The following is a 12115-nucleotide window of genomic DNA, read 5'->3' on the forward strand; positions in this document are numbered from 1 at the left end:
CGGGTAGGACTTTCTCAAGCTGAAAGTTTTCCATCTTGTGCCTGACTTTCATCAGAGTTTATCTCTTGTAACCATCAGCTCATGTTTGACATACACATTAATTTATTTATCTACATCTCATTTATGGCTTCCTCTTCTGTTTCTCTTACCATCACCAGCTGGGGTAGATTTCCACTCCTAACATATGGGGATAACAGTTCTTCCACTTCAACTCCTGAAATTATTCTTAAGACAAATGAGAGAATAGATCTAATCAATTTGTTCTTTCATTCAACAACATTTATTAAGAATCTACTGTATGCTAGTAGAATGTATGCTCTTTGGAAGCATTTACTATTTCCCTTTTGCACTTTATTGACTGATTTATAGTAGCTACTTAATACCTACTGATAAATCATGTGCTGGACACTGTACTATGTAAAAATAATAAGCAATTAATTGATTAAGGATATAAACTGATTAGATACTCTGTTTGCTGTGCTTACAAAGCATCTTCAGTTTGTATAAGTGAAGTGAAGCTCATAAGTGAACTTCTCTTCAGGGCCAGGTGCACGGACACAAAGGAGACTCTTGTTATACAAAAATAAATTATTTAATGAGAATATAAGGAAATAAAAGGATTTCTAACTATAGGATTCTAATTCCACCCAAATAAAAAAAAAACCCTGGTTCCTCAAGGAACCACTTCTCCTGTTTCCACAGACTACACTGATCCTTCCTGATCTGACTAGCCCAATTTTCCCTATTCTTCAATAAACTAACACTATTATCCTTATATGAAGTATATAATTCTTAACTTTGTCTCCAAGTTGTAAAAATAACAAAGGCCAGCTGACTGAGCTTCAGCAAGAACCAAATTAGCACTCTGAGCCTTAGCAGACTCAGAGTACAAACCAAAGACCAGGTCTTTCTTTAGTCTTCTCAAAGATAAAACAATTTATGAAACAGCAATAGATAGTCACTAGTTTTTGCCAAGTTGGAAAAGGAAATTACTTAGCTCCTTCAGGTTTTCCCTTCCTTTTCTTCTGCCTCAGACAGTAAGGAGAGAGAGAGAGAGAAAAGAAGATATCACCTGCTCCCAGCACTCTGAGAGAGTAACTGCCACAGAAAAATCATTACACTGTCAACATTTGAAACTGACCCTCTGTCTCAGATCTGTTTCAAACTCCAATTCTTTCTCAAGCTAACTTCTCTACTTCTTATCTCTAAACTAATATAACAAGACTTGATTTCTAATATCATCCTTATAAGTAGGAACTGGGGTGACAAAGACAAAAGCCTCAAAGAACTTTACATTCTATGGTGGGTTGGTGGGAGACACAAAATGTACATAGAAAATTAAATTAAAATATATACAAAATAATTTGGGCCATTTAGGTGGCTCAGTGGATAGGCATCTGCCTTGGAGTCAGGAAAACCTGTGTTCATGTCTAGCCTCAGATGCTTACTATCTGTGTGACCCTGGGAAAGTCATTTAATCTCTGTTTGCCTCAGTTTCATCATCTGAAAATGGAAATGATAATAGCACCTACCCACCAAGGTTGTTGTGAGGATGATATGAAGTAATAAAATGCAAAGCACTTAACACAGTGCCTGGCACATAGTAAATGGTCTATAAATATTAACTATTATGGTTATTATTATTGATTTCTCAGAGAGGGCATTAGAAACTGAAAAGAATTAAGGAAAGACTTCTAGTAGGAGAGAACACTTAAGCAAAGCTTAAGGATGTTGGGAATTTTATGAGACAGAGGTGAAGAAAGAATGGATTCTAAGCATGGAGATAGAAGATCAAATGTCACAATCAGGGAACAGATGTAGAATTTATAGATTAAATTTATTAATGTATACATATTTACTGAGCCTCTGCCATGTACCCAGAACTTTTTAAAGGATTGTGGAGATATAGAATCAATCAATATTTATTAAATGCCATACTTACTACGTGCTAAGCACTGGGGGTAACGAGTATGAAGAATGAAACAACCCCAACTCACAAAGAAAAGTCTAACATGATCTCTGCCCTCATAGAGTTTATAATCCAGGCAAGGCGACATGAATATACATGAATCAATTAAAGATTACTTAAGGGCTACAGGGTGTAGTATAAGTGATAGAGGGGCAGCATGGTATAGTGGATAGAGAGCCAGCCTTGAAGCCACAGTTCAAGTCTACCTCTGACACAGTGGCTATTGTTTAACTTTTTATCACATTTTTGCAATTCTCTAAGACTGTAATGTGCAGAAATGTTACCAGTTTGTATTGGGAAAAGCAGTTGCCTCATCAAGGAGTTTCCCCAATGAAATCTCAAGTTTCCTTCTTATCCTTATACTAGGTTTAGAAAAGTGAACTAGTATAGACAGAAAATGATGTGTCAGAGCATAAAACAGATGTCAGATTTGAGGAAGGCAAAACTCTGGTGTGCCCCAAATCAACTTAAAATGTAATTGGGAAATGCTTAACAAAGTAAATAAAAATACAGTATAATATAGACAATGTCAGTTTGTTCCTTTCTAAGTCAATCTGTACCCAGAAGGATCCATTTCTATTTGAGTTTGATGCTTCAGTCTGTTAAGTCACTTCTGGTTCTAAATACTATCAAAAATTTAAGCTAGGTCTTGAAGGATCAGTGGAGTTTAGATAACCAGAGGAGAGAAAAATTGATGGGCAAAGATGTGAAGATGGAAATAAGTACAACATATATAATCAAAAAGTGTTTATCAATGTATAATAAAGAGACTGCTGTAGCACAGGGAAAAGTGTGATAACACTTCTCTCCCAAGTCCCTTAATTCTTTCCACACTCTTGATCTTCCTAAGCTGGGATTGGCTCACTCATCCCTATTTGTATCCCATCCTGGTAAGTTGGAGTGGTTCTTCAGAAGGATAGCTATAACTCTCTCTTCAAATCTAGGTATAAGGCAAAATACATGACTATATTTCCAATTATAGCTCCTGAATCCCTCATGATTTGCTTAACATTCACACACAAAAAGTCATAGTAGCATCATTAATTCTTAATCATGAAGCATTTATTAAGTAAAAGCTGAAGCAAGAATAATCAGGAGAAAATAGTGTCTATAAACTTTGGTCACACTTTCTTACCAATACACAAAGTCTCTGTGGGAGGGAGGAGTGGACACAAACTTAAAGAAACATAGCAGAGAGGTATATGAATAGGAAATAATAGGTCATGACTACTGCATGAGCCTGTATTTTAGGACTGTATGTCTATGGTCTCTTTAGGGATCAGTTTATAGCACAACATGGCACTCATTTCCCTTTTGAGTCTTTATGCTCTTCTGCCAAATGAACCCGCTTAGTAATACTCTTTGGACACCGCATCAGGTATCCAGAGCTTCCCATGTCTGCTTTCTTGTTTAGGCACTGGGGTAGCAAACTACTCTTTTGTTGAGAAGCAGTTCCCTTTTATCCAGGTCACCTTTCTGTGATTGGTAAATACAATGCCCCTCACTCACTCACCCCACTTAAAAAAATAGAGGGCAATAAAGGACAAAGTTTCTAAGGGTTTCCTCTCTTTCAAGGTATAGATAGATGTTAACTGAGAGTAAGGCAGCCTGCTAGCTCTCTTCCACACTTTATAGGGTGCTTCTTCCTCCAAACTGCTCCCAGCACCTAAGCTTTCTTCAATCAGATTCAGTTCCCTTTATCAACTGCAAAGCCTGCCTTACTTTAATCAGCTGTATTTCAGCTCACGTTAGCTTCTCATCTCCATGGCTTTTGCTGTTCTGTAATAAGCTTCTTTTGTTAGTTTCTCTGAATCTTCTCAAACTGACTTCTTAATGAGAAACTATAATCCATGTTTCTGTCAGATATATCAGGAAATTTTTTCCTAATCCCTATATAGTTTTATTGACTCAATTTCCTAGCAGTTACCTTCAAAACCTGAAAATATTCATATTCAAATTAGTTGCTAAAAAACAACGCACTCTAGCTCTCTCTACCATCAGTTAATACCTTTCCTTCTGAGAAGCAAGCTTTCCTTCTCAGTCTACTTAGACTTTTATGTATCTTTTTTCAAGCATTTTTATTTGGAGGGTAACTTCTCTTAGGTTCTCTCAATGTTTGTGCTTCTCCTCTAGACTTTTTTTGGTGTGAATTTCAGACAAAATATATTTTGTTTATCTCTTTGTGTAAATAAAATGCCCATAGAAAAAAGGACAGCACTTCATGCTAGTATGGTTTTAGTGGGATTGCAAAGAAATTGTTCAAAACAATCTTGCTGAGGGCTGCTAGGTGACTCAGTGGATAGAGAGCCAGGCCTAGGGTTGGCAGTCTCTTGCATCCAGCTCCAATAATCTACTTTTCCTTAAGGCCATGTGAATGTCAGACATTAGTTTTTCTTTTTTATCATTTTATCAGCAAGACGCCAAGGTCCCATGTTCCTACCCTCTAGTCCTCAGTGGAAATTTCCCCATGGATTGAGGGTAACCCTCAGTTCAGGGAAAAGGAAAACCTCATTTTCATTATCAGACTTTCAGCTGTTATCTCTATGATTCTCCTCAGGCACATAGTCTAGGTAGTTTAGGCAAAGGACAGTCAGCCCAGTAAAACTGATGATATCATAATGTCTCATAAACACACTTGAAATTCCATTTCCTGAGTCATAGATGAGGGAAGGTTTTTCGGTACCTAAATATGAGACATGACATTTAGAAGCATTGCTCTCTAGATGATAATTCCAGCATTTATATAGTGGCTGAACATCATATAAACTCTAAACTTATTATCAACTTTCAACCATCAAAAAAAGAACAAATCACATTCCCTTGAAAACTTAGCCATAATTAACCTATCCATATAATATGTATAAAAGCCTATCTTACTTTTTAGACATAAGATTAGCTAGTCCAACCCTTTCCTAGTAATAGTAATCCAGTATAATGGCATACCAATGTCATCATCAGCAATGCTGATTGAATTTCTGCTATATGTAGAGCATCATACCAAGCACTCCTGATATAAAGGCTGTAAGACACAGCAATGACAATCAGTTTATGTCAGTCAAGTATCAACAGTTAAAGAGACTAAGGACAGTATATTTTATTATTATTTGTTCTCTATGAATTTCATGGATTTTTTAATTACTTAGAGTTCAGCCCACTCATTTTACAGAGGAAATAACTGATCCTCATAAAGATTAAATGACTTGCTGTGGTTACACAGGTAGTAAGAGAGGCAGTATTTGAACTCAGCTCTTACGATGTCATTTCTCTGCATTAGGAGAGATTCTAAGAATGACTAGCAGGAAAATAGGGAATATGTGATTGAAGGTAGATATTTATAACTGTGTATCATCAAAGTCATCACTTCCCTGCCTTCCTCCTCCACGAATGTGAGCACTAATGTTTCATCATGATATCATGGTGACTTTAAAGCTTTGTTATCTGAGATATATAATCCAGTCTTCTTCATAGGGATGATCTCTCTTCAGCCTACAAATCTAGAAATTCTAGTTCTCAAATGGATCTGTGACCTCTTAAATTGGGCATAGTTCCAAATTGCCTCCAGAATGGTTGGTTTTCTTTACAACTCTACCAACAATGCATTAGTGTCCCAATTTTACCATACCCTCCAACATTTATCATTTCTCTTTACTATCATATTGGCCGATCTGATAGGTATGAGGAGGTACCTCAGAGTTGTTCTAATTTGCATTTCTCTTACCAAGAGTGGTTTAGAACATTTTTTCGTATGATTGTTAATAGCTTTGATTTCTTTATCTGAAGACTGCTTGTTCTTATTATTTGATCATTTATCAATTGGGGAATGACTTGTATTTTTATTATTTTGACTCTGTTCTTTATATATTTGAGAAATGAGAGCTTTATCAATGAAATTTGATGTAAAATGTTTTTCCAGTTTGTTATTTCCCTTCTAATCTTGGTTATATTGGTTTTGTTTGTATATAATGTTTTAATTTAACATAATCAAAATTATTCATTTTACATCTCATAATGTTCTATGTAGTAGACTTTGTGAAAGTTGTTAAGGCTTAAAAATTCAAAACTCTGCAGTAAACCTAGTGATGAACCTTTCTGAACTTTATGAGGCTAGTTTTAGGGTGAAAACATTCAGTTTGCCTTTGAGCCCTTACTCAAGAGATTTACAGAGTTATCATTATCTGATGTAGCCTCAAGAACTCAGAGAATTCATGAAAATTCTATTCCAATGCTTTGTAATCTCAGGAAAGCAACTCCAGTTTTGTAAAAGCTGTGCCAACTAAATCAAAACTGCCAGATACAAACTGGAAAGGCCTTGAATAGCAATTTAGTGCCATTAGCTGAAGAGCTTAATGTTTAAAAGTTGGAATTCAAATTTAAAAAAAAGATTGTTAAAAGTTTTTTACATGTAATTGAGAAAGATTTAATGAAAGAAATAAAAATAATTTTAAAAAATCATGGTATGTGTTATAACAAAGTCAGGTAGGGCAGTGAGGAGCCTAGGACCAGGGCAAATAAGGAAATGAATTGCTTTGACTATCACTTTTAGCATTAATGTGCAACAGTCAGGCCAAGAGGTCTTGTGGAAATGAGGCATAGAATGTCTCTCTAAGGAATTTCCCTTGACTATTAAGCAGCAATTTTCATGTGTGCATACTTCCATCTGTTTTAATGATCAACACTATTTCAATGTCAGTCAATTGTTTCTGCCAGATGTCCCAACCCTGCAATGGTACAGTGGCCAAGCCCATCTCTTCCCACTACTCCGTCTTTCCTTTACAGATTTAGTAAGCATGCTTACACGAAAACCATTGCTTAATAGTCAGGGAAGTACATGAGAGTTCACCACCACCACAGCTGACATTTATTTAAATTACAGCATGAGACACAGATACTTAGCTGTAGGTCATACGTGTCACAGTGAGACACGGTAAGAATGCCAGACAATTCTTGGTAGTTTTATATAGCAGTGCTAGGCACAAAGAATACAAAGACAAAAATGAAATCATTGTTCCCCTTAAGGAGCTTACGGACTTTCAGGGAAAATGTGTATCCATATAAGAAGATAGAAAATATATACAAAGTAAATATAGAGTAATGGGTGGGCTACTAGCATTACTAGCAAGTGGTGGAGATCTGAAAAAAAGCTTATCCCTTCTTTCAGCAAATAAAAGAATGCAATTCACTATATTAGCATCCTAGTTGTGCACCGGAGGAAAGCCTTGGATAAATGCCAAGCACCTTAATCTAATCAAGGAAGAATAAACATATGTCAGTGAAAATAATTTGACATTTGTCAATAAAACATTTGAACTTAGTTTGATGCAATAGATGCTTGTTGAATTGAATTGATTTATGTAATGATGAGCTTGCATCAATGTAGGGCAGAGGTTTAAAGAAAAAGATTTTTTTTTTTTTAAATTTTAAGTCCAGGCAACAGATAAGCTTATTAAATTGATTCAATCTGAAAGTAATGAAAACTTCTTTTTTTCTGTGCCCATTAAAAATGCAGATTGGTTATTAGCAATGCTAACTGCCATCTTGTCTTCTTAACTCCTTAACAGAAGTGGAGAAAACCAGGTGCCAGCGTCAAAGAGAACATATTCTAGGAGTTGTGGGTGCCACTGACCCAAGACGGCCCAGACCTGTGGGGCAATTTGTTCCTGAATGTGATGAACACGGGCATTATGTACCAATGCAGTGCCATCACAGCAGTGGGTACTGTTGGTGTGTGGATCGAGACGGCAATGAGATTGATGGCACCAGGACCGGCCCTGGAATGAGACCCCCATGTAAGTTGTTAGTTCCAAACTCAAGAGAAAATTCATATCACACAAATGAACCTGGTATTCATTAGGCTGTGCAATAGAATTTACTAACATGGTTCAATGCAATGAGTGCTCGCTTTGGAATGAAAGGACCTGAAGTCAAAGCCTAGCTCTGTCACTTACTTAAGTATAATATACTTTTGGACATAAGTGCTCTGTGCCTTAGTTTCCTTTTTTTGTAAAACAGGGATAATCTTAGACTAGGTGACTTTCAATGGCTCTTCCTGTACTAAATCTCTGAAGCTATGGTTTCTCTGGTATTTTAATATAGATCTGATCCAAAGATCCTATTTCAGCACCCATCTGCTGTATTTATCAGATATTCCAACTCTAAACTGGTACATTGGCCAAGCCTACCTCTTCCCACCTCTCCAACTATCCTTTCTGCAAGCACTATTCATGAACTATTTGGTCTCAAAACCCCTTTACACTCTTAAAATTACTGAGGATCCCCAAAAATCTTTATGTGAGTTACATGTATCTGTATTTACCCTATTCAATATTGAAACATATTAGTAGTATTACGAAAATAATTTTGACTTTTCAGATTCCCTGAAAGGGTCTCAAGGACCACTAGATTTCCCTTGACTACACTTTAAGAACTGCCCTTCACAAACATGTGCAAACTCGTGGTGTCTCAAGAAAAATTTCAACCATAAAATTAATCCTAAAAGTGTAAGTGTTCCTGTTTATCAGTATGCCCTTTAGCAAACGTATTGAAGGATTTTAGCCCTTGGTGTTAGATATTCACCTCTGATCCTTCTCCTTCATTATAATTAGGAAAAGTGACAAGATTCATGCTAAGGGCTCCCTGATGTGAACTTTCAAAGGCTCCAGGTTTTCAGGTTCTCTTCTACTCTATTGCCTGTCACAATTCTGATCGGAATGTGTGGATCTGTAGAAAATGGTTTTAGACTTTCACCTCATGCCTTGCTTGGAGCTGATAGCTAGTTAAGTCTCAATAAGTGATCTGGAGTCATTTTTTTTTATTTGTATCCCAAGGCCTTAAAAGATACTGGGTGGATTTTACAATAGGTAAAGCAAAGCCTTGAAAGTTCCCAATGAACTTGAATTCACATACAGTAATGAGGTGGTGTCATAGACCTGGAATTATGAAACCTGAGTTTTGTCCCAGTTGTGCCACTAACTGGTTAAATGATGTTGGGCAGACATTTAATTTCTCAGCCTTATTTTTTTACTTTAAATTAAGGGAGATGAACAATACGGACCATTTTAGCAATCAGATCCTTTGATTCTATCATAAATGACATGACATCCTGATTACTAAAAGCTAGTAAAGTCAACATTTAATTACCTATGATAATGTAGGGTACATACATTGACAATCCAGAACCTTTCATGAATTACTAATCTCATTCACACCAAACACTTCACCCAAAGTGTTAAGTAGCAAACAATAGAATTTGATTTTTCTTTATCTCTCTTGCTTTGGTCCCTCTGTTAAATTCATTAATGAAATAAAAAAGATAGGCAGTATTGGGGAAGAGTAGAACCTGAGGACCTAGATAATTGACAAACTGGATTAACAGCTTCTGACTGTACTTGAATATTAAGAACACTTTATTTGTTCTTGTTTGGGGTTGAAACCCACTAATATTTTAATGCAAAGAAAAATTATCTTGATGCTGTCAGAGGCAATGCTATAACTTTCATAAACCAAAACAATCACTTTTCATGGAGATCATAGGATCATAGAGCTAAAGATGCAAGTGATCCTAAAGGCATTATAATCCAACCTCTTCTTTTTACAAATTGAGAAACTGAGGCCTAGGTAGGTTGTATGACCTGCTAAGATCACACAGATATTATCAGAAGCAAGATTTGAACTCAGTCAGTTCTCTTTTCACTGATCAATGCTATTCTCTATCTATTCATATTCCTTTAGAACTCAATATAGAGGGAAACAGGTCATCTTTTTCTAATTTGTCTTTTTATGTCCAACTCATATATTTCATATATATTCTTAACAATTAAATGCCTATTGATGGGTTGCGGGCTTTAAAAAAAAAACTATCTTCTGCCTTTGTTGTTCTTCTAAAATGGTCTCTTTGTTTGAACCCTGGCACTAGAACTGACCATCACCTTTTTTCACCTAGGTTTGAGCACAGTTGCTCCTCCAGTCCACCCTGGACCTTCAGTTCCTCCAGCTGTAATCCCTCTCCCCCCTGGGACACACTTACTCTTTGCCCAGACAGGGAAAATAGAGCGTGTCCCACTAGAAGGAAATAATATGAAGAAAACTGAGGCCAAGGCTTTACTTCATGCTCCTGTAAGTACATAACTGTTGCATCTGATCATAACATTTGCTCTGGAATGCACTTGAAGAAACAGTGTGCTCTAGTCAGATAAAGGCCAGAGTTCTTTCCAAGGCTCTAATGCAATTTTCATTGCATGTGATCTTTAGGAAGTTGCTCTGATTCAGTTTCCTGTTGCTAGAAGGGGGCCAAGTACCATGTGGCCTCTACCCAACTTCCAGGGCTGGTTATGAGGCTCACCTCTGAGATAATTTTGAGTTTCTCTTCTTTCTATTTTGTTGAAAGAATTGTATGAACTGGGTCCTAAAAAAGTCTCCCTTTATAATACATTTCAGTGATGGAAAGCTTGGGTCCCTGGGAGTGTGTTATCTTGTTTTATGTTTCTCTTGGGCTTGTTTTATCCTCCCCAAAGACTAAAGTAATTCATTCTATAGTATCGACTCGACCTTGTATACACACTTTCCAGAGACATGGGAATGAATTTTTTTTTATGTTTCATGAATAAATGCTGGGTGTTTGTTAATTTTTTTATTATTTAGGCATAATTTTTTGTGTTCAGGTTTTGGTCTCACTTCAAAAGAATTTGCCACTCAAGTTCTTTTCATTTCATGCAAAGTTTTTATTGGGGTTATTTGGGAGATGTGGTCTGGGCTGGTAGAAGTGGAGCCTCTGCTTCTTTGGAAGTAGAACTGCTGCTACTTTTCTTTTTAGAGTAGTGAGGGATGGGATTTTTATAGAGAAAAAGTCAAGGTCCCTCTGCTTCCTCTCCTAGGCTGGGCTTGAGGAGATGGACAGGTGCCCCTGATTAGCTTTATATAGGCAGAAACTAATGGAATTTCTCCACATGGCTGTTCATTGGAGAGAATGAGGTGTCCTGATCTACACAGGCACCTGGACCAGAACTCAGTCTGATAACATTTGGTGCCTAACTTAGGGGTCCCAGCCCCCAACAGATTGAATATTAAGTGATATCTATTAGGCCAAATTATCTGACTTCCTTCTCTACTCTGTAGCAAAAGACCTGACATGATACCTTTTGGTCATGCAAATGACTATATTAGAAAAGTAGACTTCTCCAAAGAGTAGAGAATGTTCACTGCTTCTACTTCCTAACCACTGTTCAACACTTTGATGGCTGATTTCTCTTTCCATTACTCTACTCAAATTGTTCACATGAAGGTTAACTATAAACCAAGGAACTTTTTTTCAATTTATATCCCTCTTGATTTTTCTGTAGCACTTCTCTTAGATATTCTCTCTTCTGTCTTGTATCTCTGTCTAGGTGAGTCTCAAATATGCATTTTCAACCTTACTTCTTACCTAAGCTCCATTCTAAAATACTCAGCATTAAATGTTCCATGGCTCTAGCACAATATGAAATGAACCAATTTTTGTTCCAAACCTGATATTCTTCCTGATTTCATTATTTCTATTAATACCCCACCATCTCTCTAAAGTCACCTATTCATGTAATCTCAAACTCATATTTTATTCATTCCTTTCTGTGATCATACAAATACTATCAGTTACCAAGTCCTGTCATTTCTATCTCTGCCATACCTCGCTCATCCCCGTCTCATATCATTAGAGTTTAGCTACTCGTTTTATCCTACCTAGACTAGTTTAATAGCTGTATAATTAGTCTTCCTATTCCACAGAATGACCAGATTTCAGAGTTGGAAGGAACCTCAAAGATTTTCTATACAATAATACTAATTAGCAATTATCTAACTGAGTGGTTTTCTAAGTGTTGTCAAATACCATATGAAGATTTTCAGAGTCTGTGAGGTCAAAATTATTTTCATAATAATATGAAGATGTTTTAATTTCTAATAAGGTAAATATCAATCTATATAACTGCCATAAACAAAGGCTATTCATGGGAGGTCCTCAATAATTTTTAAGAGTGTTAAGAATCCTGATACCAAAAAGTTTGAGAATATGTGGTCTAGACTATGCTTTAACACCTTTATGTTGGGGAACATACTCTACTCAGAGACAGTCCATCCCATTTTTGAGTAATCTGATTAGAAAATATTTTCTTTCAT

The 12115-nt window shown here is 36.4% G+C and overlaps 1 protein-coding gene across 1 annotated transcript in view; it reads left to right on the top strand.

Moving 5' to 3' along the window:
- NID1 (nidogen 1) overlaps positions 1–12115 on the top strand; it is a 111618-nt gene that overhangs the window by 81238 nt on the left and 18265 nt on the right. The window contains exons 13-14 of the mRNA XM_044671716.1: positions 7528–7755; positions 9909–10081. Of these exons, the coding sequence (XP_044527651.1) occupies positions 7528–7755; positions 9909–10081 (401 nt within the window). The remainder of the gene's footprint in view (positions 1–7527; positions 7756–9908; positions 10082–12115) is intronic.

This window comes from Gracilinanus agilis, chromosome 4 (assembly GCF_016433145.1).
Source record: "Gracilinanus agilis isolate LMUSP501 chromosome 4, AgileGrace, whole genome shotgun sequence".
Lineage (NCBI taxonomy): Eukaryota > Metazoa > Chordata > Mammalia > Didelphimorphia > Didelphidae > Gracilinanus > Gracilinanus agilis.